We start from the raw sequence: 26352 nt of genomic DNA on the forward strand, positions 1-26352 counted from the left end.
GGGATGTCCCCTGGAAATATGGAGCCACAGCGCATGTTCTTTTAGCGGTGAACGCGCAAGCTTGTTTCTTAGCGTGGTTAAATTGGACTAAGTTTTACTGCCCCCGATCAGAGACCCATTCTAGTGTTCTCTCAATTTTAGATTTCACTGATGTTGCATCAGTCAATTTTTTATTCATAGATAATATATATATATTTTTAATGGGTGATAATGGATAGTGGAATGGTAACCCCACCCGCGCTATCAGTATACACCGGCGGGGCACCAGTGAAGGATGAAGTAGATCAGTTAGCCCATCGTGATGAAATCAACAAGAATTGTTCACGATAGTTTCCAGAGGGAACCACGTGGAGGTCAACCTGAGAAGGTATATTGCTAGTAATGAGGCTATTTGACCCCACTACTAATAATCCCATTCCCCCTCATAGATAATATTGGAATGGTAGCCTTGCTTACGTTAACGGGATACGCCGGCGAGGCATCAGTAAATGATGATAGGTGAGAATATAAAGGCAGGTCAGTTAGCCCATCGTGATGAATACACCTGGAATTTAGCACGATGGTTTCCAGAAAGGATCACGTGGAGGACAAGGTATATTGTTAGCAATGGGATCGGTAGTCTACATTACTAACAATTTCTTCCCTTCCCCTGCATCAGTCAATTGTAATCGTGTTGTAAATTGGTATTGTGTGGGTTACAATAATAGCCGTATGGGACCCAAGAGTCGTAACGGGCAGAGACCACCCAGAACAAGCTCACTGCTCACATGAAAGTGAAATGTGACTATGATCACCGACGCGACGGCTTCCCCTGGACACCGCCGCTGTTAATTCTTGGTGTAGTCACGGCGTAAAGCTAAGTAATTCTTCTTTCACGGACAGTGCGGGCGGAATTGGTATTTCATTATCATTTCTTTTATACAACTTAGAATGGCAAACAAGCTGACGGCCCACCTGATGGAAAGTGGTAACCGTCGCCTATAGACATGAGCAGTAACATGGACATAACAGAGTATACTGTTTCGCCTATGATATTCCCCATGTGTTGCTATTCCTGAGGACTCAAGTGTTATTCCTCTGTACCCAGAAAATTCACGCCATATTCCACCCTTCAAACCGAAATACAGCCATGCAAACACAACTGCTTCACGGTTGAAACACGAATGGGACAGAGGTACCCAAGCAATCGATTTTTGTACAAAGTCTCCCTCTGGTAAATAAAATGATCAGCAATAAAAAATGACAATTGAATTTTTTATTTTATATTTTACTGGTGATATTATTTTTTAAAGTTATCCACAACTCTGAAACTATAAAGCATACGGCCCGCCTCCTGGCAAAAGCTGTAGCTAAGGAACACCAACGACGTTCACTTACTTATTTTTTATAGGCATCACGTCAACTGAATGGGTAGGTAAATAGGGTTGTAAAATGATTATAACAACAGTTGGAACGATGACATTAAAAATATTGCGTATATTTCTAAATTCGCTCATAAAACAAGCAATCATTCTTAACAATCTCATAGTTACACTCTATATGTACACATAATTTTAATAAACATTTTAAAATAATACCTACGTAATAATTAATTAAATAATTCTCCATCGTCTTCACACAGGTCCGTCGTAACCTGAGGATGCAAGGGGTGGAGGCATCGGGTAGTAGACTTCCAAGGGACACAAATGATTTTTCCACTTATACGTCCTTTAAAAAATTCTCAAATTTTGAATGATAAATTATAGATGGAAGGATGCTATACACAGATGATACTTGTACCCCAGTGGGTTAGACGATTAAGACGGCCCTGTCTTCACAGATAAAACGAATAATTATGTTGGTCCATGTGCCATTTGAATGTGAAAGCTCAAATAGTGACGAATGGGTAGGTATCTAAGTTCATAACAAAATTGTTCGCTGCAATCACAGATATGGAATGTAGCTGCAAGGGGTATTTAGTCGTCTGTCTCTCGAGGCAGCGGCGCGCGAGCGGGAGGCCTTCAGTAACGTAGGCAGTGGTCGTGGTGCACGGCGTGGTGCAGCGGCGCCGCATTCTCCTTGTCGCGGGCGTAGTGCGTCGGCGCGGACGGCGGGCCGGCCGGCGCCGGCGCCGCCGTGAACTCGCTGCCCAGCGACGCCGGCTCGTACTCGTCGCCCGAGCCGTCCGACGCCTCCAGGTAGCCGAATAGCCGCTCGGCGCCGGCGGCGCGCTGTTCGCGGCGCCGGCTGGCCGCGCCGGCCGCGTCGGCGCCGCCCGGGCCCGGCGCCGAGCCCGCGCCCGCGCCGCCGCCCGGCGCCGCGCCGCCGCTCGCGCCCGCGCCGCCCGCCTGCTGAGACGCCGCGCTCGCGAATCCCACCGTGGTGGTGCGCCCGACGCCCGTCGGCACTTTTAGATTGCGGCTCTCGATGTGACTGTGACACAAGCGACTGACCTGTACAAGCTACATCTTTCATAGCTATTTATACGACACCACTCATAGTTATCTAATGTAAATTTAAGTCAAACGTAGCAAAAAATATTTCCCAAGCGATATTTCAAGAAATATAAAGCGATATTTGAAATCATACACGTTATTGGAGTTGTGTCGGTGTTGTCTCATACATTACCTACCCACATGAACATTGATTTTATTTTGTTTGCATTAAAATTTGGTAGATACTTTTTGAAGAGTAATATTTAACTCCTACTCTACCGTCAATTGTCATATATTCATATTTGTAAAACTTTGTATTTTCTCGTGTAAATGAATTGTATTTCTTTGAGAAAATAAACATATTAAACCATTATGCTTGACAGTGAAGCAGGTATATAATACATGTTCAAAGTAATGGTGTATCTGTGTACGTGTAGTAGTAGTGTGTAGGTATGAGCGCGGCCGGTGTGTTGCAGGCGCATGCAGGCTAGCGGAGACTCACTGCGCGTCCCGCAGGTGGTGCGCGAGCTGGTGCTGGTCGTCGGCCAGGTAGGGGCACTTGGCGCACGCCTTCTTGTTGTGCACCTTGTGCACGTGCGTGGCCAGCCGCTCGGCGCGCGCCGCCTTGTACTCGCACAGCGCGCACGCGAACGGCTTCAGGTGCGTGTTCAAGTGCCGCTTCAGGCACCAGTTGTCCACGCCCGACCACGCGCAGTAGCAGCACGCGTACCGCCTCTCGCCCTGTGCGATACGACATGCCTGGTCAACGGCCGCCTACGTTTACGATACGTGCAGTGGCGTGGACTGCGACCTGAGCCTTACCTTGCGACGCACACCGGCGGCCGTGCCGGGTGCGGCGGCGGGCGGCGCCAGGCTCGCGACCGCCTTGTGCGCGGCCGGTACCGCAGCCACCGAGCTCTCGGCCTTGGTGAGCGGCGCCCTCTCCAGCTTGACGGGGGCCGCCGTGCGGTACTCGAGCTGCGTGCCGCCCGCCACCGCCGCCGCCGCCGCCGCCGCGCCCGCCGCCACCGACGCGACGGCCGCGGGCGCCGCGGGCGGCGGCTCCGCCGGCGGCTTACTGTAGTAGTGCAGGGCGGGGGCCGCCGCTGTCTGTTGCGGTTTAGCAGGAGCGCGCCTGATTCTGTTCAGATCATACGGCTGATCTCTATGCATGCGCAGAAAGTGTTTCTTGACGTGATCTGCCCGGTTGAACTGCTTCTGGCAGAGGTAGCAGTGGAACGGCTTCTCGTCGCGGTGAATGTTCTCGTGGCGCGTGAACAAGTCGCGCCGGTCGGTGGCGTACGGGCACGAGCCGCACGCGTACCGCTTCCCGGCTTCACTAGTGACGCCGCTCGTCGCGCTGCCACCCGTTCCCGGGCCTACTTCAGTCGCCTGGGTGTTTTCGCCGCTACCGTTACCACCACCTCTTCGGTCATTACGGCCCGCTTCCACCTACACATCGGTATAACTATTATAAACACTAAACTAACAGAGAATGTAGTGAATAAAGTAAACTAGATAGTATAATGGACGTACACGGGGTGAATATTTAACGAGATGAACAGTCGGGAAGCGGTGATGGTGGGTGTGGGTGTACCTTGTTCTTAAGGCGCTGCAGGTAGCGCGTGAGGTCGTCGAGCGCGGGGTTGTCCCGCAGCAGGTGGTCGGCGGCGGCCGGGTCGGAGTGGTGGTCGCGGGCCAGGTGGTGGCGCACGCCGCGCGCCCAGCCCGATGCGAACCCGCAGCCGCCCACCGGGCACTGGAACGCGCGCGCCTGCAACCCACGTCGCCCACACGGACGCTGTACTCACGTCTGTCGTAAGCACGCGTGGTCACGTGGCCTGGTGGTGTGGTCGCCGGGCATACCTGCGAGTGTGTACCGAGCCAGTGTTCGGCGACGCGCGCGAGGAAACCCACGCACTCGCAGTCGGCGCACTTGAACAGCCGCTGGGCGGGGTTGTAGGCGGCGATGCGCGAGTGTGCCCACGCGAGGGGCTCCTCTGCCGCCGTCCAGCGGTCCTCGGCGCTCGTGTCGATACGTGGTGTGAAGTTAGCCTGGGATTACATTAACCAAATGTAATAAATATATAGTTACGCGTATATATATAATTATGCGTGACGGTTGACGGTTTTGTAGACGCGAATTGACCGACCTTCCGCATACACATGCCAGCTACTTACTTTGTTTTAGAAGCTCCGAAACATTTCCAAAATGTCTATTATTTCTGTGACAATATGCTTATACATGTCTCTAATCAAAATTTACGAAATACCAAAATGAAATACAAGTCCTTGTTCTTAGAATAGAAGCAATGCCACAGATAAATATGCCATATACCATATTAAGGTACCTGTAGTATGCCAGGAGGTGGGAAGCCTTTTTGCATGAGCGCGGCCAGCCCCCAGGCGGTGATGTGCTCTTCGGGGCGCAGCTCGTCCTCCAGGTCGCGCTCGGCGGCCGGGAACTCCACACCCACGACGCCGCTCACTCCCACGCCTACGCCCACACCCACGGTCGCTTCCTCGCCATATAGTTTCTTTGTGATCTCCTTGAACATGTCCTCGCAGTCCATGGTGAGGGACGCCACGCTGCCCACGCCTGCGCCACCCTCCATTTCGTTGTTTTTTTAACCGCCAATCACTGATCTATAAAAAGAAAATAAAAATTCAATCGGTGTGCGTGTCTCTTCACGTATTTTGCAGTTGGTGTAATCGACACATTCGAGGGTCCATACGATGTAATGTGTCACACCTTTTTAGTCCCAGAATAAGAAACACTTTAGAGAATAGAATAATGATTGAAAACTCGGAAATAAACGCTATACCAAGCCGCCTGGGCAGCGTGGCTATGGGAACTTCCCTGTGCTATTGGGAGAGACCCGTGATTAAATGAAAAAGACGTGGTTGAATAAAATGCACACAGCATGCAACCGTCCAGGGATAACGTTTTTTACACTTTTTATTAAGCTAAAATGATTCATTTCTTTTGGAAAATACAATTTGAAATATACTTAAGTTATTCAAAATTGTTCAAGAAACATTCAATGTATAGGAATAGCTCTCTATATATACTCGTAGTATTATACCTATAGGTATAATTGAACTCTTCAGTGTAATTTAGATTGTACTTAATTAAGGCTAATAGAAAAAAAAATAGAGCTGTATGTATGTAGATGTAGACAAGGGCTAGGGAAAGATAAGGAAAGAATTTATAAGATTTCTCAAAAGAATTAAACAAAAACCAGGTGCAGACAAGTAATAACTATTTTTTTAATTAGTTTTAGTTGTACATTGTACAGTTGCAGCATGCTACGAGTACATTTTGATATGTCAAATAATGTTTCTGTGCACGCATCGGTGTATTCGTACACCTGCGCCGTAAATGCATTTGGGTGCAACGTATGTAGATAGTTATTTATATGGCAGATGCATTTTGTGTATGGCATATCAAAATGCAGTATTGCGTTGCCTGAAAACAGGTGGCAGTGAGCTTGTCGTATTGCCATTCCCTTCGCAGCGGCCACCAGGCAGCCTCCCTACACCGCTACGTGAACCAACACTACCAACAACCAACTTTTCAGTTGTATGTGGACGGCTGAATTTTAAACTACATATTTTTTTTATAATTAATAAACTATTTATTAAAGAACTTTAAGTTATTATAGAGATTATTGACTATAATTACAATATCAATAAATACATATCAATACTTAAATTATCAGTACTAATAATAATACAGAAAATACGTACCTACTGTAAGCAAATTATAAAGATCGTATAATATTGCCTTAAACTCATTAATTATTTTTATAAAGTAAAAAAGTCTCCTCTCTCCTAGTCGCTGCGCACGACAGGGTCCATAATTAGACTTAATTCAATATTTATTAACTATATTATGCAATGAAATAAATTTGCTTATATCGTCTTAGACAGTATTTTTGAGTATAGTAAAGAAAAGAAAAATATAATAATTTGAAATGGTCTCGGGGCTAATTTCATAAAAAATTTATGTCTATTTAGAAATGTATAGATTTTTGAAAATTTTAATCGAATATGTTAATATTAAAAAAAAAAAAAACCACATACACAAACTGCAATTATGACACCAATCTATAATGTCAATTAGACAAAGAAAATTCTGTAATGTATTTTTTATCAGAACACGATGTTCTGAATTGGCCTGCAATCTTTTAAGTTCCTCGATATCTTCGCCAATTCTGGACCGATCTTGATAATTATTTTAGCAATCAATAGATAATTCCATGTTGATCCCATACTGATTTTGTCATTTAAATACAATTGGAATTTAGATAGGACAATTAACGTCGGTCGGCGTCAGGTCAGCTAGTACGACATGCCAGTACTTATCTCTACTCGTACTCTATTTTATTTAATGTCCCCGATTGTTGCGATCCGAGCACACTTAAAAAATAAGCCTGCACCTATATGTACGTACTCGTACTTTGTTCAATTGTCAATCATTATCACAGAATGTACTGCTGCTCAATACGACCGATTTTAAAAACTAAATTATTTACGACGGATGGGTGGGTTTTTTAATATGTGTTTCGATTTATTCGTTAATTTGGCGCATCGATGTGATATAGCGGTGGTTATATGGGCACCGGTGCGACGGCGAGCGAGGCGGTGGGCGCGGGGCTGCGGCGCGTGTGGAGTGGAGGTGCAGCACGCACGCAGCCACCCCGGCCCTCGTCAATGGCGGGTAGGCAGCGCTCGGCCGGCGGCGCCGCGCCGCCTGCACGGCCACGGCCCTCCGCCGACCTCGTCCACGCGCACCACTGTTCCAGCTCAGCGGTTTTGTAAATTCAACGCAATTCGCTTGAAAAAGGTGCGACATTTTCTCTAGCGGCGGGATGACACTGGACTCGGACTGTGCCTATGGTCGCTGCCGTGCCTGGAGTGCCTGGAGACACGGCCGATATCGATATCGGGGTGGTGGTCGCGAGGACGCTACGTACCTATGCGTATATGCGTCCGAGGAACTATTGCTAGTCGAACTACTAAACGGTGTTGCGTTGCGAGAGCCGCGGGTCGCAGGGCGGCGATCGATCGCGTGGGCGGTGGGGGCGCGGGTGCGCGGGGGCGGCGGGCGGCGGTCGGCGGTCGATAGCGCGCGACGCGGCCGCTGGCGCTCGGCTCCGCAGTCAGCACCGGGCGGCGCGCCGGCCGCGACTGACGCCACCCGCCCTGCCCCTGCCGGCGCCCGCCCATCGATCGCCCGCCGCCCGCCGCCCGCCGCCCGCCGCCCCCTGCGCCACCCGCCGCCCGTCTTCATCTCACCCATTCACTATAACGAACGTATTGAGCGATGCGTGACTACGCAATGGAACCTTCGACTCGTCGCTCCCTTACATGTTCGGATACTCAATGTACGAGCCGGCCGTGCCACCGTCACCGTCACCGCCACCGAGCCGAGCGCCACCTCCCGCGGAAGTCGGCGCCGCTGGACGCGGTGCGCGCGCCTCCTTCTCATTTCATGTTCTCTTTGTTTAACGTTATGACTAATTGGAGAACAGTTATTTTTTTATCCTTACCTTAAAATTATTTGCCGCTAGGTATTTATTGCAACAGGTACTGCATGAAATCTTTAATTTCACTGATACTGTGAGGGCATTAAACGTAACAAACACTCATTATTTCGGTAACTATACTGATAATCATTATTTTACTATGAAGGTATTTTACTGTGGTTATGATTCCAGTAATAGTAAGAAACATACACACTGTATAGTATAGTATACAAAAATAACCATTTTAACATTTATAACATTATCTACGTCGTACCAGTCATCCGGATCGTAACTCTACGGCGTGAACACCCTGTTGCTTCTTCATTTTCTGTCACTGTCGTAAATCAGATTCACACGGCCTTCTTGATGGCCTGTGTGCGTGTGCGTGTGCGTGTACGCGTACGTGTGCGTGTACGTGTACTGTGCGTGTGCTTGTGTTCGACTAGCCCATCAGCCAGTAACCCATCACAATGATATTAGAGCTCTGCAGTCCAGAGTAATGAGGGTATTTGTGTATCAAGTTTAACTGAAACTTTTTATTTTAACAGGACTAATAAATTACGGAATATGCTTGCACGAAACGCATAAAAAAATCATTTTTTCATATATTTAAGTAACGAATTAATCAAGATGCATTTACCTATAAAATAAAACCTTATTTATTGTCGTATGATAATTAGTTCACAGTTAAGATCAAATCAATAAAATATATCTTAAAGATAATTCAAACACAACAATAAAGGTTTAGGTTATAAATAAATGTCTAATTTTACAAAACACTTAAACTAAACAAATTAATGTTTACAGAAGAGGATTCGATTTGAAGGTTGAATTTCATCTTGGCAGTGAAATTATGAGCTATTCCTCTTGATCCGCAGGTACGTTTCCCCAGGAACTGGTGGAAGAGTAGATTTACTTTCATCTATATCAACCATTGACCCACCAGTGGGAATAAATGAAATAAAGGTGCCACTTTTATCTACAGATAAATTGTATTGTACATAATTAAAAACCTTATTAAAAAAGTAATTTTTTTTTTTATCAATTCCTCGTATTCGCCCAATGTTGCTGTCGAATGACTAGCCCGTAGTCATTGGTCGATACTACTCATATTGTAAACGTGGAGGTTTGTATATCCTACGTTGACGTAAAGCCGCGGCACACAGCTAGTATTATCTAATGCTTGGTAAACATGGCATGACCTTTGCCATCATTCGCGCTAGTGAACAAGTAGTAAAATTTTCACTTGACGGACGGACGGACAGCAGTCCATCAGACTGTCTGTCACAAGACTCTAACTTCTTAGTAAAATAATTTAAAATACAAGCTATGTAGATTTTGAGATAAACACACAGTCTAGGACGTAAATAACACCGGTCAAGTGTACATTGAACGTACAAGCCGAGGGTTCCGTACAGAAAATAATCTCTAACTACCTTTTAATTTTCTTTACACAAAAATGTATTTGATTATGAACTCGCGTTGCTTTCTTTCTTTTAGATATTAAAAAAAATTCCATATAGCAAAACGAAACAAGATTGAATAATTTAAATTTATTATTCATTCCTATATGTATACCATATCAGCCGTTAATTGTCCACTGCTAAACACAAGCCGCCCCCTTGGGGGGGATTTATCCAGTAGATGTCACGCTTAGCAGGCGGGTTGGCAACCGTAGTAAGACTGGAGATATTGTAAGAGGGACGCTGCTGCCTATCGTCGACCATTATTTTCCTTAGTCGCCTCCTACGACAGCCACGGGATAGGAAGGGGTGGCTTATTCTATGCCGGGACCACGCGGCCTCTTACATGGACACAATAATGGAATTAGGAATTATTTATTTTGTAAAAACCAGACCGTATGGCTAACATTGTTTTATTTTCCTGTAATATCTGTATTATGGATTTTGACAGTTTTGATGTGGTGACAACTTGTGTGGTGCCTCTAGGTCAGTATTTATTTTTTAACACTTAATTACACCAATACTGAAGAATAAAGTACATAAAGGGAGCAAAATGAAAACAGTAGAAAATACAATACAATAGGCGATTTTAACGCTAATGTAATCTCCTCCAGACGACCGTTAACCTCACTATGTAGAATGATTTTAATTGTAGTAAATTATCTCATTTCCATGGAAAACGTATATGCGGCAAACAAGCTGACGGCCCACCTGATGGAAAGTGGTAACCGTCGCCTAGAGACACGAGCAGTACCATGGACATAACAGAGTATACTGTTTCGCCCATGATACCTCTCATGCGTTGCCATTCCTGAGGACTCAGGTGTTATTCTTCTGTACCCTGTCAATTCCCATGTTAGCCATGAACAGCAATTTGAACATTACATGACATCCACGACACGCCTCATACGTTGCAATTCCTAAGCACTGATGTTGAGCTCTTATACCCTGTAAATCAGTTCAGTGAATTCATACAGCTATATTTCACGCTTCAAATCAGAGGACAACCACACACATACACACACAACTTGCAGGACGCAAGAATGAGGAGTGGACCATGAGTAGTTGGAGTTGGCCAAGCAGACGAGTTTTATGTAGTTTCCCTCTGGTAAATTTAAGGTTTAAATGCTCTAATAATAACCCGTTAAGTTCGTAAAAGAGTACCTATGCTGTCACACTGAACTGAATACATCGATAGTTAACTGAGAAGTTTATTAATTATTGGCATTTCAACAGGAGCCGTGAGAAAGTCGACGTAAGAAAATATAGAAACGAGGCTGTTTGATATTATTTAATAACAACAGATTCCTCCCTTACCTTACATTCCCAATGCGAAGAGTAAAGTAAGTATATATTTACTTTAAATTATGTTGAATTTTGAACCTACACTAGATTGAAGATGAAGATACAGACATTAGGATGCAGAAAGATGCTTACCAGAGGGAGACTTTGTACAAAAGTCGTTTGCTTGGGTATTTTTCAATGCTAAATCATATTTAAATAAAAATAAAAAATTTTGTCAAAAAAATAAAAAAATATTTTTTAGAGGTGGGTCACCATTATCATTGAGGGGTATAAAAAAATTGATGTTGGCCGATTCTCAGACCTACCTGCATACAAAATTTCTTAAAAATCTGTAAAGCCGTTTCGGAGGAGTTTGGTAACAAACACCGTGACACGAGAATTTTATATATTAGATAAACGTCTTTTATTTTTTTAATAACTTAGACTTTCTTTTATTTAGATAATAAACAAATGTTTTGTAGTGCACGCTTTTGTAGTGACTTTCAATCAAGTATCGAACACCTGTCTACAGCAAGTTTAACTCTTTATTAGTAAGACGAATAAGGTCTTTTGTAATGGGTGATAACGAAATAGTAACCCCGCTGTGGTAGGGCTATTGGCATACGCTGGCGGGGCACCAGTCAGCGATGATACCTAAAAAAGGTCAGTTAGCCCAACGTGACGAATTTTACAAAAATTCGTATGTAGCTCGATCTGATAGGGTATATGTCTAGCACTAGGGCTATAAGAGCCCACTACTGATGATCCCTTTCCCGCCGACGTAGTCGGGTGTTTTGTAGTATGGCCTGTTCACTGTATTGTCCCGATTATAGATACTCGTCAATAATAATTCATCTGAAGTCCAGCTGCTCGCGGTGCAAGGTGCACTGCACTGGTTTTTTTTTTTTTAATATTATTTTTATTATTATTTCAGTTCTTACTGTCCGCTGCTGAATATAAGCTCCATAAGGGGAAGATTTTTTTTTAATAGGTGAAGATGAAATGGTACTCGTAACCTCGCCTGCACTATCGGTATACTCTGGCGGGGCAAGTAGACTGAGTTGTTGAGATCCGTATATGTAGAGTCAGACATCAGTACTTAGGATTGAAATCATTTTAATAAAAATTGGCGTAGGTGGCCTGGTCACGTTCAGCTGAAATGTGCCGTATGAATGACTGCTGGCTTCTTAAAAATGTATTCAATACGGAATTCTCGAAGGAAAAACGTAATTCCGGGGGTAGCATCTTTAATATCGAGACGTACTTAAACGTCATTTGCTCTCTAATAGCATATCGGCGAACTTTGAGAAGAACCTGCTATGCATTGACCACAATGGCGTCATAAGATCGCAAAGGACATTTATGAGTTTGAGGAGACCCGTCTAAAAGATCTTGATTGCTTGATATCCAAGCGCCAAATACAAAAGTCTAAACCCACTGTTACTGTTATTATTATATCGATAATTGAAAGTTAATATTCGTTGAAGCGTATCTTGTACTTCTGTCAGGTAAGAGTCGATGAGACCACGAAGACAATGCTCGGCCGCGGCTCGAAGAGCGCTCAGTGGGGCGGGTGCGGTCGGTGCGGTGCGGTGCGGTGCGGTGCGACGGCGGCGGCGGCGGCGGCGGCGGCGGCGGACGTGTGCAGCGCGCAGGCGCGAGGCCGTGCGGCTGCGCGACGGCGGCGGCGGCGGAGGCGGCGGCGGCGGCGGCGGGCGGAGAGCGGGTCGGCGGTTCGGTCGATGCTCAGTCGCGCCCCGACCGCGGCCCGTCCCCGTGCAGCCCTCGCCGCCGCCGCCGCCGCCGCGCCTGCAGCCGCCGCCGGCCGCGCGCTCGCCGCATGCCGCGCCCGCGCCCGCGCCGCCGCTAGCGCCGGCGTGGCCGGCGAGCCGCCCGCCGCCGCTCCGCCCGTCCGCCCGTCGCCGGCAGGTGAGCTGCGCCGCCGCCGCCCTGGTCGTGCTGCGGCATCGATCGGCCGCCCGCCGCCCGCCGCCCGCCGCGCGCATGTGTCGCGCCTCGCGCACACGTGCTGCGCGCGCTCTGTCGATCGTGTCGAGCCCTTCTTCTGCCTCCCCCAGCACTAGTGTGTGCTCTGGTCATATCGACCAGGTTTGTGTTTGAGCTTCGCTGATGAAGAACTGAAAATCTGAAAATTTTTTCTATACGAAAAAAGTTATAGTATTGGAGACGGCCCGTGAATGTATTCTTTTGAATGGACAGCAGTCAAGTGCAGCCAAGTTGGCAAATATTCTGCCTAAATAGTTATGAGTGACTCTGTGTACTGATGTTCACTATGCTTTATAAACAAAACAGTGATGCTAATGTTAGTAATTCGACCTGATAGGACATTGTGGTACCGATGAAACCCAGCAGCATGATAACGGTACAGTCGTCTCAGTTATAGAATGTACATCATGATTATTTCGTAATACCTGGAGTATCTAGTTTTTGTAACGAGGGCTGAAAGTGTTGTTCAGCCCTTGTTCAGCTGCTCAGAAAGATAATTTCGCATCGAACAATATAAACAACTAGTACTCAATGCAAAACGCATCACTGGGCAGGTCGCTACTATTTATCTCGAGATGCAGAAGGAGGGCAGGGCAGTGTGGACACGAGGAGCGCGCCGAATCCATAACGTGAATAGAGCGCGCGTTGCGTTGCCGTGTTGTTTACAATCGAGAGGCGGCTGCAGCTGCGGCGGCGCCGCACCGATATAGCGTCGGCCAGCGGCCGGCCGCGCGCAGTAAACACCGTGCGGCCGCCGCCAGCGGCCCACGGCTCGCGGCCAGGCGTCTCAATGAGAGCGCCCGGACTATAAATACATGCGGCGCTCCGCTTTCCGCTGTCCGCTCTCCTCCCGCGGCCGCTCGCTGCGACCCTCACCTACTACCCTCCAAACAAACTCTTGTTTATTTTCGCGTTACTTCACGTCTCGCATGTGCCATTTCCGCGCCGCTACGCGTACGCGTGCACCGCCTCACATCACTGTTTCACTGTAACGCAGCGTTGAAGTAGGCCGACGAACCACCCACTGTGTTGTGTATGCACATGTACTGTATTTAAAAGTAGATTGTATCACAAATACCAATGAATTAAAGAATATAGGCACTTTTTATCAGTCAGTACGCATCTCTGCCCATATGCAAGAGCATTCCAATCTTGTCTTCCCGCTGGTACCGCTAGAGACGTATAATTCTGTAATGAACTCGAGGATAAGGTTATATTGGCATCCAAACACTTGGTGTGGTAGATGGGTACGATGGAGTAATACTCAGAGTAATACTATTGGTGTACGGGTTGCAAATCCAGCTTTATATGCAGCTGTTGGAGCACCTGAACACTCGGGCCAATAACATGTTATGGACATTGGCAATAAATTGGGGAGGAGTTGAGAGAAAACTACGGCACAGTTATCAAATTGAATGTTTTCTTTAATAGAACATTCAGTGTACTTGCACCTGTTCATCCGTTTGAAAGCTATGACGCCACAGACAGATTAAGATATATATGGCCAAAGGTTTCCAACTTATAGACCACACATTTTGTATGTTATCTCTCTCATCACATTCTGGTCATCCGCTTTGCACGTCTAATTTTTATATAATTATTGATTACCTTTGTTTTACCAACTATAATTATCAAGAGATTACAATTAGCTGCGTTTATCGCATAATTTTCAGTTTTCTTTTGTGCTCTGTTTTGTTCCTCGTAAGAGTTTAGTGGTGGCCATGTACCAGCGTATTGTTATCGCGACCTACCAACCATCTGTTGTGCATTCTCGGGAATCTTGTTATCTGCTGGTCTCTCAACACCATCAGATCAATGTTATTATTATTTTTAATGGATTATAATGGAATGTTTACTCCGCCTGTGCTAACAATATACGCTAGCGGGCCATCAGTGAGGGATGATAGATGAAAAGGCAGGTCAGTTAGTTCATCGCGATGGGAATTAGAACACGATGGTTTCCAGGGGGAACTGCGAGGAGGTTGACATGTCAAGGTGTGCTAGCAATGGGGCTACTAATCCCCATTATTATCAATCCTACTATGTTATTGCTTAGATTACAGCAATGTTATTATTATCTCAGTAGTGAATATTTTTTTTTTTAATGTCTAATAATAATGGGATTTAACATTATATTTACTGTTTCTGCATAAATATAACATTTGTATTCGTGTATTGTACACACACTGTACCTAGTACAGTGTTCTACAATGCAATACTGAAATAATAAAATTTCTGTATATAAAAATCTCATGTCACGGTGTTTATGGTTGCAATCCTCTGAAATGTATAATTTTATTTTATGTATATTTGGTAGGTAGAGAATAGGTCGTAAAGTATATTTTATACTGCTAGGTGAACAGGGTGGCCCTATCCCTAAGTAAAGTCAGGGCTACTTGTTGTATATTTTTTAATAAACATGTATTTATTTATTTATTTTTCAATATACATTACAATATATACAATATATTTCAATATACATATTCGTACCTATGTGCGTCGTGTCCCAGAGTCAGTAATAACGTGCTCTGTTTTGTTTGAGAGTAATAGCTGGCATTGTATGACGCGTAAATATATATTATAAAATTTTCTTTCAATTTCATTTAGTAGTTATTATTTAAGAGACTAACAAACACCCATTAGTTATCATAAAATTTCGTATTTGTAATAATATTAACTTTTGCCCGCGACGTGTCTACTGACCAGCATATATAGTAGCCTATAACCTCTATCCTGTACAGTATGTGGATACAAAATTGCTTAGAGATTGCTTAAGCTGTTAAGGTGCTATAAAGTAACAAACAAACAAACTCACTTTCACAATTATAATATGTATTAATATTTCGTTCCAGTACCTAGCTACACTCGAATACCTAACCAAATGTCTTCAATCTCGGCTAGTTCTGTAGTGCTGGCTGTTCGGTGTACCCCCAGTATTGTAATTTACGATAAATATTATATAACGAAACGTACAATTCCTATTTTCAATCGACTTTAAAAAGAAGCAGGTTCTCAATTCGACTGTTTGTTAGGATTTTTTTTTGAAAGGATATTAATACAGATTAGTTTCATAGAAATTCGGTTAAAAAAGAAAAGTTGGTCGGAAAATAACTGGTTTAGTCACATTTGAATTCGGATTTTTTTTTTTTTTGTGGGACACAATTTTTAATGTTTCGATAGGTAAAAATATATTTGTGTTTGGGCCCTTTATATAGTCGCCTCCAGAATAGGAACATTGTACGATCGTTTATTGTTTTTTTTTTTTTTTTTTTTTTCTAATGAATGGGATGTAAATCACTGAACGTGAAGAAGTAGGCAATATGCTTCGTGGAACGCTTACAGTCTGTTAGTATTATTGACTATTTATTTAATTATTCACAATTGTAGGCATGTGTTTAAGAATGTGTTCCTGTGCAATGGTTGCGTGCGGCAGGCGACTGGAGCGACTGGAGCGACTGGAGCGACTGGAGCGACTGGGGCGACTGGGGCGACTGGGGCGACTGGGGCGACTGGGGCGACTGGGGCGACTGGGGCGACTGGGGCGACTGGGGCGACTGGGGCGACTGGGGCGACTGGGGCGACTGGGGCGACTGGGGCGACTGGGGCGGCCGGGCTGCGCGAGGCGCGCGACCTATTTCAACCGTGTGTGGGACAATGTGTGCCAGTGTATCACGGGAGAGAGATCTTATTAAAATAACAGACTCTCCTCAAGGGGATATTGTTCGTGGCCATGTTTCACTCAATATTTCATTTCTGTTGCGGGCCTTTCACCTAATTCTTTGAGCTGAACAGAAGCCCAATGTAGAAACAATTTAGATTTTTTTATGCAGCTTAGAATGCCAAACAAGCTGTCGGCTTACCTGATGTAAAGCGAAACTATCGCTTGTTTATATAGGTGACGGTACCATGGATATGACAGAGTATACTGTGTCGTCCAGATGTATAAAAATATTAATTTGAGAACTTTGGAAATCAGTGTTTTCCTATTATAATACAACTAGGGCATTATTTATTCGCAGCTCGTTACCACTACATCAATTGAGTTTGTTTGTTATTCATTATTTTCTATTCATCATTTTTAGAGGTAATTTTTTTTTTTTTTATATATAATAAAACAAGCATTGATTAGCATGTAATTTAATGGTAATAGTAAAATAGGATGGAAAGACTACATTATTATGTAGTTATACTACTATAATCGAATAAAGCCGTGGCTAGGTACATACGCAGGCGGCGCGGTGAGCGGTGAGCGGTGAGCGAGGGGCGGGGTGGTGGAGGCGGGTGACACTCGTGTCATGTGTTGCACTGTCGTGTTGCAGATGTGCAGCCTGTCAGCGCTGGCGCGCGGCTGCCGGCCCGCGCCCGCTCCCGCCGCCAAGCCGTGCTGCCTGTGCTGGTGCTGCTGCTGCTCCTGCTCCTGGTCAGTACACAGCCGGCCGCACGCCCCGGCCGCTCGTCACTTGCCTCACATTGTCGCGTATAGACCACAACTCGCGGTTGTCTCACTACTTAAAGCGGAACACAGAGCTGCAAGCGTTGCGGGCTACTTTGTTTAATGACGCAGCCACCAGTAGACTCGCGGACATGGTCAATGTAACACTTCACTTATCCTCGTTGCTCCCACACCATTTGAATCCAATATATTTGACTATAATGGCCAGCATAATTTTCTAATACAGCGACATTGCCTGCTATAATTGAAAAGTCAGAAATTCAAAACGGCATTCAAAGTAATGTCCTTTTAACTATAGAGTTTTAATTTGATGAACATTGTCTTATGGGTTTTATGGACAATGATAGGTTGAGGATCATGTTGAGGCTCCTATCTTTGCTCTCTCTCAAGCACATACATACATACATACAGGCAGATACACACATATAAAAGATAGTTATTACGAGACAGTGAGTGCAACACCATAGTCTGTCGCCTTTCATTCGTCCGTTTTGTCCATTAGGATTATCCGCTAACTACGTTACTACGTTATAGCTTATTTGAACGCAGGGCTAAATGGTAAGTTGCGTGGTCCCCGCGGCCCCGGGCTCCCTGGCGGCCGGCGCCGCGCCGCCCGCCGCACCGCCGCAGCACGAGCGGCCCCCGCTCCGCGTCGCTACCTCGCCACACTACTGCATTCACGGATCAGTATCATATTTTTTTTTCTAATTAAACTGCATCTTTTCGTGATTTATCATTTCATATAGTAATTTTATTTTTATTTAGTGCTAATATTTTGAACAAAATATAGCAGTAGGTAGTAGGTCATCTTCTTGAATGCTTTTCTCGAGATCTTAGTTGTTAAAAATGCAAATTAATCGCCTAGTTACTGGCTACTAGAGCCGTAGCGTATTAGACAATTGTACGGTTTGCCAAACTCCTCCAAACCCTTCGATTTACACTGCAATACCATTAATCATTTACGACAAAACTTTATAATCTGTCTCTGTGGATAGGTCCGCCGTATGACAAATATAAAAGCTCAACCTATTGGATGTTCTAAACCTTTCACAACACACCACTTTATATCTACCGATGTGCTATGTATTTTTGTTATTTTAACCTTTACCGTTACTTACCAGTCCACAGTAGAGACTCCTACAGTCTCGTTCTGAAGAAAATCCACCATTATCTTTAAATATAAGAATGATAAGTAATGTCGGTCGCGTTTAGACAATAGGAGCACTGGAATGGAGAGCGATGCAGTGATAATAATAGCAGGTGTGTGTGGTTGCAGCCTGGCGGCGCGCGGCTCGGAGGGCGGGCCGGGCAAGAAGCCGCGCGAGCCCGGCCCGCACGACCCGCTGCTGCCCGACGGAGATGCGCCGTTAGTACACTACTCACCGCTTCGCCATTAACACTAACACGGCACAGCCATTCGTATACTAAGATATTCTCTTATACGACATTTAATTTTCACAGTTTAAAAGTATTCAAAATTCTAAATCGATAGCATACAGGTGGCTGGTTGTAGGATGGAATATGACAGTGACATTACAGGGTATAGAGGTATAATGCCTCCCTCAGTCTTCATGTACGGTAACTCACGAGGACACATGTGCGTCGTCCAACTGGGGAATTAATTTTTTTTTTTTTTTTTTTTTTAAAAATATTCTAGCCAATTTGTATTCTATTGCTTGTCTCGAGCCTCACCAGCTATTTTATGATTTATTAAGTAGTCCTCCGTAGAGGCGGCAGGGCCCGCTAAATTATAATGTTCACAAGTTGGTGTATTCCAGGCCGAGTCTAGAGGAAATCCAGAGCTGGGGGCAGTCGTTCGACAGGCTCATGCGGAGTGCAGGTCGGTCACACACAATATAATTTTCTGTAGTGCAGAGTGGCTACCGTGGAACATTCAGTTTGAATTCGTATTCTAAGCAAAACACGACCGAAATAAGTAATGTAAAGCGACCATGAAGTTGCTCCGTATTTATTTATTTCGGTTGGCGACCATAGACTATGTTCGGGAACGAAAAAAGATGATAAATCTTTTATCTTTATAAAAGATTATTTAAAATCTTAGATTATTAGTACGCAATTACGTTATACTAAATTTATAATAAAAATGTACAGGCGTTTTTTATTTCTTTTTTTTTTTTTTTTTTTTTTTTTTTTTTTTTTTTTTTTTTTTTTAAATGTAAAAATTATGAATTTTGATATTAGTTATATAATAAAGCGACCGTGACTAAGACGAAAGATTCGAAGGTGCTGTATAGTTCTTAATGTACAATATTTCCGTAGAGAGATAACTTCTAAATAAATTTATCATGAAGGCGGAAGATAGAGAAATAAACACAAAAGAATGGATGAAATGACATTTATTTACAAAAATATTGTATGTTTGCATGGTCGCAAAAAATAAGCATTATTATTTTTATTAAGTACGAATCACAAATATATGTGAATATATTTTGGAAGTAATTACTTTATAATAACTAACTACTGCTATGTTTTCCATTAAACAAAAATGGGCGAAAATTGTAATTATATTTACAATTATAATATATATTTCATATTTCGATAAATAATATAAATATTTGCATAATCCTCATTACATTAACAATAATTAAACATTTATTTATTTTTTATTTACTAATTAGTATCACTTTTAACGTTTTAATTTTAACTTTTAACTCGTATAATTTGAGGTTTTTTTTTTTTTTTTTTTTTTTTTTTTTTTTTTATGTAGAATAATGGAATGGTAACGCCCCCCCCCCCCCCCCCCCCCGTCTGGCGGGACTCTAATGAAGGATGATAGGTGAAAATGAAAATGTAGGTCAGTTAGCCCATCGTGATGAATCGTGTCCGCGGTCCTAGTGGGGAGATCAAGCTGACAGGTTATATTTCTAGCAATGGAATTGGTAGTCCATATTACTGACAATCTTTTCCCCCCTATGCCAGTTGGTAGTGGGTACTGACGTAGTTGTCGTTCCGGCAGCTGGCCGCAAGGTGTTCCGTGACTTCCTGCGCGGCGAGTACTCCGAGGAGAATATAATGTTCTGGCTGGCGTGCGAGGAGCTCAAGCGCGAGACCGACCCTGACGCCGTCGAGGAGAAGGCGCGCTTCATCTACGAGGACTACATCTCCATTCTGTCGCCTAAAGAGGTACACTGCTACCTGTATTTATACTTCATATTTACAAATCTTATGAACCTATTGCAATCGAGCTCACCAAAATAATTCTTATATTTTATATATATATTTTGTCAGAACAGTAGTTTATAACCGTCTTCAGGGTCGTATCTATCTCTATACTATAATTCATCATAATCTATTCAGAAATTTAGGTCTTTAGTAAACAAATTCACTTTGGCATTTATAACGAATGTTAGGATAAATTGAAGGAAGTTGTAGCACAACCATATTTATTTATTGTGAGAAATAGACGAGTATGCCCTTATACCTACGCTTGTTACAGGGCAAGCTGAATCACTCACTAGTTTCCTTTATTATATATACATTTATTAACAGAATAGGTAAGCAAGCAGAGTGGTAACGGTGTTGTAACATTGGTGGGCAGGTGTCGCTGGACTCGCGCGTGCGCGAGGTGGTAAACCGCAACATGGTGGAGCCGACGCCGCACACGTTCGACGAGGCGCAGCTGCAGATCTACACGCTGATGCACCGCGACTCCTACCCGCGGTTCGTCAACTCGCCGCTCTACAAGACGCTCGCGCGCCTGTCCAGCGCCGAGCCCGCGTCGCCGGCGGCCGCCGCGTCGTCCGCGCCGTCCGCGCCCGCCGCGTCCTCCGCGCCCTCCGCGCCGTCCGCGCCGCCGCAGTGACGCTGGCTGCGCTCGCGAAGGCCACCTCGTACTTAGCGCGAGTCGCGAGCCGCGAGTTCCGACTTAGACGATTCTAACCCCAGAGGTCCGTCGGTTCCCCTCGACGGACACTCCCACAGAGCGTCCTCGCAGAGAGTATTTTCTATTCTGTATATAGTCTCTACATACTTTAACTAAACGGGTACTAATTTTGTATATAGTTAGGTTAAGTAAGAGTAGGTGCGCGCGCGGTCAGCCGCCGCGGCAACTTCGCTGGTCCACCGGCTGCGTCCGCCTCCGCGCGCTATGTCCCCCGAGTGGCCGAGCGCGGCCCGTCCGGACGCCGCCAGCGCCCGGCCGCGGTTCCGGCGCGGCGAGGACGCGGCGGCACTCACCCGGGGCCACTCGCATGCCGTCGAGCCCGTGCTGTGCCAGTGGCTCGCGTCGCCCCCGCCACCCTCCCCCGTCGCCGCCGCCGCCCACACCCTGTCCCCGTTTCCTTCTTAATGCACTTTCTAGTTAGAAGCAATAAAAGGTGGACCAATTAAGTTTGCCGGAGAGTCAACGAATAAATCTGTTCATGTAAAGTTGTTTCGTTTTATTTATTAACCGTGAGCGCAAGTCCTCGCCGCTGCAATGCAAGGTGATTTACAACGTGCCCCAACAGAACTTTACGAAAATGTAAACGGGAAAAACTTCGTATGCTTAGATTGTCATACTGAATTATCATTAATTAATATACATATATTTCTTATATTCTTTAAATCTTGGTTACATTTCATTAAGTTCTGTTGAAATAAATGAATATAAGATTATTAACAATTTATTAAAGGGTTTTCAAAATAAACTAGAAATTGTTTCTCTGTAAACAAATAAAGTTTTTTTTTTTTTATAAATTAAAAAAAAAAACTTTATTTATTAATAAATAAATTTATTTTATTATTAATAAAATAAATTTATTAATATATTAAAACTTTATTATAACATAACACTAATCATATTAAAACAATGAATTACAGTTATATCTTACCTGTAAACAAAGAAACGACATTTAAAGTTTATTCTATAGCACTTCTTTAATTATAATAAATAAACTTAAGAAATATCATTTATATATATACTAGCTGACCCCGCAAACGTTGTTTTGCCATATACATTATGGTCATGCCTTGTCCAAAATACAAATGACCACTTAATAGCAACATAAAAATAACAAATTCACTATGAGAATAAAATTAACATGAGAGTTGCACTGAAAAGTTAAAGTGATATAATGACGTATAACAATCACCGCTACGATCTAGACAAGTTAAAAACAAAAAAAAAATGGACGAAAACTGTAAAGAGAGTGAGAGAAAGGAGGCCGGCTTCGCCCTCATCCCTACTCCGTAATGTAAATGATCGATTGTTAGTTGATCAATTATCGACCGGTGAGAGTTGATAAAAAAGATATAATTAAAGCATATTGTAATTATAAACTATACATGAAAATTATATTCGATTGCCATCTTGAAACCCTATTGCGGAATATAAAAATCGCGCTTAAAAAACAGAGGTTGATCGTAAAAGGGTGAAAATTTGAAGTTGTATGTATTTTTCAATGCTAAATCATATTTAAATAAAAATAAAAAATTTTGTCAAAAAAATAAAAAAATATTTTTTTTTTTTAGGGGGCACCCTTATCATTGAGGGGTATGAAAAATAGATATTGGCCGATTCTCAGACCTACCCAATAAGATATATATCTACATATAAAAGATATATATCTAATATATAAAATTGTCGTGTCACGGTGTTTGTTACCAAACTCCTCCGAAATGGCTTTACCGATTTTAATGAAATTTTGTGTGCATATAAGGGTGACCCTCCCCAAAAAAAAAGAAAATAATGTATATGGTAAAACAACATTTGCCGAGTCAGATATATATATATATATATATATATATATATATATATATATATATATATATATATATATATATATGCCGAGTGACTGACCCATATATCAACATCACAATCACAGCCGAAACTGCTACATCTAAGATCATTAAATTTTACAGATAGTTTCTTTATTTACATAGCGTTGGTGAACAATAAGAAAGGAATTTTGAATATTCAACGTGTAAGGGGCCAACTAACAATAAACTTCCAATGTAAAACCAATGATGAAGCGATGGCTGTGTTAGGTTTTGACCGGGCCATTTAGAATTGTTTAAATGTAGATGATAAAAATAAAGATACTGTCATTGGAAAGTTCATAGAGCTGGTGTTTTATTTTCAGTACTGATTATAAATAAAATATATCATCTGATCTCAGCCATTGTCCGTCCACTGTTGAACAGGCCTTCCTCATAGACTGCAATAAAGAACGATCTTGAGCCACCTGCATCCACTAATTCCCTGGTCGTCGTCGTCGTCCCTGGAGGTTTATGGATGTGGCAGTCTTTGGTGTTGCAATCTTCAAAGGCCAATTAGTGACTGTTTACTTACAATTGAGATCGTTTACTTGTTTGCCATCGTTGGGATATAAAAGAATCTGATATCAAAGACCGTGAATACTAAATTTCCACACACATGGATCTACAAACTCTTTTTCTTTTTTTTTTTTTTTTTTTTTTTTTTTTTAAATTACATAATATCAATACTTATCTTATAATTAGTTATTAATTTAAACATGAACTACATCACCATATACTAATAAAAGTTCATGCCAAACGGCTCACGCACCCCCTGAGTGATGACAGTTACATGTCTGAATCAAAGAATTTGTGGTCGGGCATAAGGTCATTATATTATCGGCACATTCTAACGAGTGGATTATAGTACGAAGTATATAGTAAGTAGCATTGGTTTTGTAATTTTGAAGAGCAAATAATTTATGACTAGCATTTCGTAACTTAAATCTTGTATTAAGGCGTATGGCTGAAAGAAGAGGAGGTGAATCAACTATTAACTATTTCATTAATTTGTGTCTTAAGGAGTGTGTCTATCCTGAAATGTGGAAAATCTCACGTGTATTTCCTATCCCTAAGGGTAACTGCAAATCAGAGGTATGCGACTATAGACCGGTAGCTGTGTTGTCTGCCTTCGGAAAGTTATTCGAATCGGTTCTACACTATAGAATTAGTAGGCAGCTTGACGGGCGGATGTTAATGAACCTCAGCATGGTTTTCGGCCAGGTCGTTCGACGGCTACTAATTTGTTGTCATTTTGGACATATGTAACAGAGGCTGTGGACCCAGTCTGTCAGGTGGATGCAGCTTACTTTGATATTAAAAAGGCATTCGATAGTGTAGATAATGACGTACTTCTCCAGAAACATTCAGCTGTTGGATTTTCTCCCAAATTATTATTACTATTTTTTTTTTTTTTTTTTTTTTTTTTTTTTTTTTTTTTTTTTTTTTTTTTTTTTTTTTTTTTTTTTTTTTTTTTTTTGGAGTGAAAAAAAATCACTTAATATTCAATAACAACAAATGCTCCAACACGTTTAGTCGAAATGTAAACAAGATTACTTATAATTATCAATTGGGTAGCTTATTGATAAGTAGGGTAAGTTCGTTGAGAGAACTGGCGGTTTTGATGTGTGAAGAGCTTACTTTTAGAACGCATATTGTCGAATCGCATAGGACCGTACCGTACCGTACCGTACCGTACCGTACCGTACCGTACCGTACCGTACCGTACCGTACCGTACCGTACCGTACCGTACCGTACCGTACCGTACCGTACCGTACCGTACCGTACCGATACCGTAGTACCAAAGTACACGTGTCGTGACTGATAATATAAAACCGTAATTTCCGTACATTCAAGTATTCGATACGAGAATAACCGTACCCGTACCGTACCGTACCGTACTTACCGTACCGTACGGTACCGTACCGTACCGTACCGTACCGTACCGTACCGTACCGTACCGTACCGTACCGTACCGTACCGTACCGTACCGTACCGTACCGTACCGTACCGTACCGTACCGTACCGTACCGTACCGTACCGTACCGTACCGTACCGTACCGTACCGTACGTATGGTCGTATTCAAAATATAGAATATAATACAATATAAACAATATTCTAAGCTGGACACCGTCCTGCGACCTAAAATTAATTAGTGCTACCGCTGGCCAAAGATGTCGACAGTAATAGTAATAGTACCACTATTGGCAACAAGATGTCGCATATAAAGTAATAGTGCCACCAAAGAACACAAGATGTCGTGACTGATAATATAAAACTCGCTATAATTTCTTCTAACTCATTCAAGATATTCGATACGAGAATAATTAAACCTACGGTTTAGGTTAGGTTAGGTTAGGTTAGGTTAGGTTAGGTTAGGTTAGGTTAGGTTAGGTTAGGTTAGGTTAGGTTAGGTTAGGTTAGGTTAGGTTAGGTTAGGTTAGGTTAGGTTAGGTTAGGTTAGGTTAGGTTAGGTTAGGTTAGGTTAGGTTAGGTTAGGTTAGGTTAGGTTAGGTTAGGTTAGGTTAGGTTAGGTTAGGTTTTTTTTTTTTTTTTTTTTTTTTTTTTATTCAACTGTGTTTTCTGTCGCTATTGTTCTTGCGACAACCTTCTTATCTGTATATGTTATAACTGTGTATAGTACTGAGGATTTTTTTTTTTTTTTTTTTTTTTTTTTTTTTTTTTTTTTTTTTTTTTCCATGTATAAATTTAGTGTATATAAAATTGTAAAACTATGTAAATATGAATTGTTAACCATGTATATAGCTGTGTATAAACCTTTATCGTCTTAATCAACTATTCTTGCTCCATTCTCTCTTGCCACGACCCTTAGCAGAGACTTTGCGAAGTTAAGGAATATATTCCTGGTTTCCTTATTCTCAAATATATATTCCATATTGCTTTCTGACAGTATTGCATCCAGTTTGAACTCGCACTCAAACCGTTTTTTAGCGAATCTTTGGCAGTCGAAAAGTATATGCTGTATGGTTTGCGGGGTTTCACTGTCACATTGGCAGCTGGGGCTATCTATCAGTTTAAACCTGTGAAGATATGATCGGTTTCCTCCATGTCCGGTGAGAAGGTGAGTTATTGTATTATCTATTTCTATTTCCTTTACTATCTTATATGCTTTTCGAATATCTGGTAAGAATATTTTTGTTACGGCTGCTGTGTTGGATTCTATATATAATTTTTGGCACTTATCTAGTGATTTTTCCCTTAATACCTTTTTGGCGTACGTTAGAGGAAACCGATCATATATGGGCCTTGTCTTCTTTTTCAGAGCCGCTGTCTTGGCGAGGTCGTCCGCGCGCTCATTGCCAATTATTCCTGTATGAGCTTTCACCCAATAGAAGCATACTTTTCCACCGCATTGTTGGAGATTCTGAATTTTTTGCCGGATCTTCATGGTGAGGGGGTGGAGTGGACATGGATCTGCAA

At 43.0% G+C, this 26352-nt stretch overlaps 4 protein-coding genes across 9 annotated transcripts; 2 read left to right on the forward strand and 2 right to left on the reverse strand.

Annotated features, from left to right (window-relative positions):
* Positions 1 to 1456: 1456 nt before the first annotated feature.
* Positions 1457 to 7592, reverse strand: LOC113517739 (protein charlatan). Of its 3 annotated transcripts, none has more exons than XM_052894381.1 (7): positions 7040 to 7592; positions 4766 to 5060; positions 4281 to 4469; positions 4012 to 4188; positions 3237 to 3866; positions 2917 to 3155; positions 1457 to 2412 (listed from the first exon to the last, which is right to left on the reverse strand). In XM_052894381.1, exons 2-7 carry the CDS (start codon positions 5027 to 5029, stop codon positions 2001 to 2003), a joined length of 1911 nt encoding a protein of 636 aa, XP_052750341.1. In that variant the 5' UTR covers positions 5030 to 5060; positions 7040 to 7592; the 3' UTR covers positions 1457 to 2000. The 3 variants fall into 3 exon arrangements, with proteins under 3 accessions (XP_052750341.1, XP_052750339.1, XP_052750340.1); XM_052894379.1 differs by having other exon boundaries at positions 7394 to 7534; XM_052894380.1 differs by lacking the exon at positions 7040 to 7592 and adding an exon at positions 6165 to 6801.
* Positions 7289 to 9376, forward strand: LOC128200559 (uncharacterized). Its single transcript, XM_052894383.1, has 2 exons — positions 7289 to 8076; positions 8824 to 9376. The coding sequence occupies exon 1, from the start codon at positions 7289 to 7291 to the stop codon at positions 7934 to 7936; it is 648 nt and encodes a 215-aa protein (XP_052750343.1). The 3' UTR covers positions 7937 to 8076; positions 8824 to 9376.
* Positions 9377 to 12074: 2698 nt separating this feature from the next.
* Positions 12075 to 12698, reverse strand: LOC128200547 (protein FAM117B-like). The gene has a single exon (XM_052894314.1). The coding sequence runs from the start codon at positions 12696 to 12698 to the stop codon at positions 12075 to 12077; it is 624 nt and encodes a 207-aa protein (XP_052750274.1).
* Positions 12486 to 21541, forward strand: LOC113509232 (regulator of G-protein signaling 20). 4 transcript variants are annotated; one of them, XM_052894378.1, is made up of 7 exons: positions 12486 to 12621; positions 17019 to 17119; positions 17702 to 17710; positions 18429 to 18518; positions 18931 to 18992; positions 20130 to 20296; positions 20712 to 21541. In XM_052894378.1, the coding sequence occupies exons 2-7, from the start codon at positions 17019 to 17021 to the stop codon at positions 20973 to 20975; spliced, it is 693 nt and encodes a 230-aa protein (XP_052750338.1). In that variant the 5' UTR covers positions 12486 to 12621; the 3' UTR covers positions 20976 to 21541. The 4 variants fall into 4 exon arrangements, with proteins under 4 accessions (XP_052750338.1, XP_052750335.1, XP_052750336.1 ...); XM_052894375.1 differs by lacking the exon at positions 12486 to 12621 and adding an exon at positions 12682 to 12801; XM_052894376.1 differs by lacking the exon at positions 12486 to 12621 and adding an exon at positions 12720 to 13075.
* The last annotated feature ends 4811 nt before the right edge of the window (positions 21542 to 26352 follow it).

This window comes from Galleria mellonella, unplaced genomic scaffold (assembly GCF_026898425.1).
Source record: "Galleria mellonella isolate WM207_F2 unplaced genomic scaffold, CSIRO_AGI_GalMel_v1 utg21, whole genome shotgun sequence".
Taxonomy (NCBI): Eukaryota; Metazoa; Arthropoda; class Insecta; order Lepidoptera; family Pyralidae; genus Galleria; species Galleria mellonella.

Excerpts from the sequence above, each read along its gene's own strand:
- LOC113517739 (XM_052894381.1), bottom strand. The coding sequence starts at position 5,029 with ATGGAGGGTGGCGCAGGCGTGGGCAGCGTGGCGTCCCTCACCATGGAC. Across the intron at positions 4,189-4,280 it reads GGCTCGGTACACACTCGCAG|GCGCGCGCGTTCCAGTGCCC; the intron begins GTATGCCCGGCG and ends CGTGGGTTGCAG. Across the intron at positions 3,867-4,011 it reads TGCAGCGCCTTAAGAACAAG|GTGGAAGCGGGCCGTAATGA; the intron begins GTACACCCACAC and ends ACCGATGTGTAG.
- LOC128200559 (XM_052894383.1), top strand. The coding sequence starts at position 7,289 with ATGACACTGGACTCGGACTGTGCCTATGGTCGCTGCCGTGCCTGGAGT.
- LOC113509232 (XM_052894375.1), top strand. The coding sequence starts at position 12,697 with ATGTGTCGCGCCTCGCGCACACGTGCTGCGCGCGCTCTGTCGATCGTG. Across the intron at positions 12,802-17,018 it reads GCTCTGGTCATATCGACCAG|ATGTGCAGCCTGTCAGCGCT; the intron begins GTTTGTGTTTGA and ends GTCGTGTTGCAG. Across the intron at positions 18,993-20,129 it reads CAGGCTCATGCGGAGTGCAG|CTGGCCGCAAGGTGTTCCGT; the intron begins GTCGGTCACACA and ends TCGTTCCGGCAG.
- LOC128200547 (XM_052894314.1), bottom strand. The coding sequence starts at position 12,698 with ATGCGCGCGGCGGGCGGCGGGCGGCGGGCGGCCGATCGATGCCGCAGC.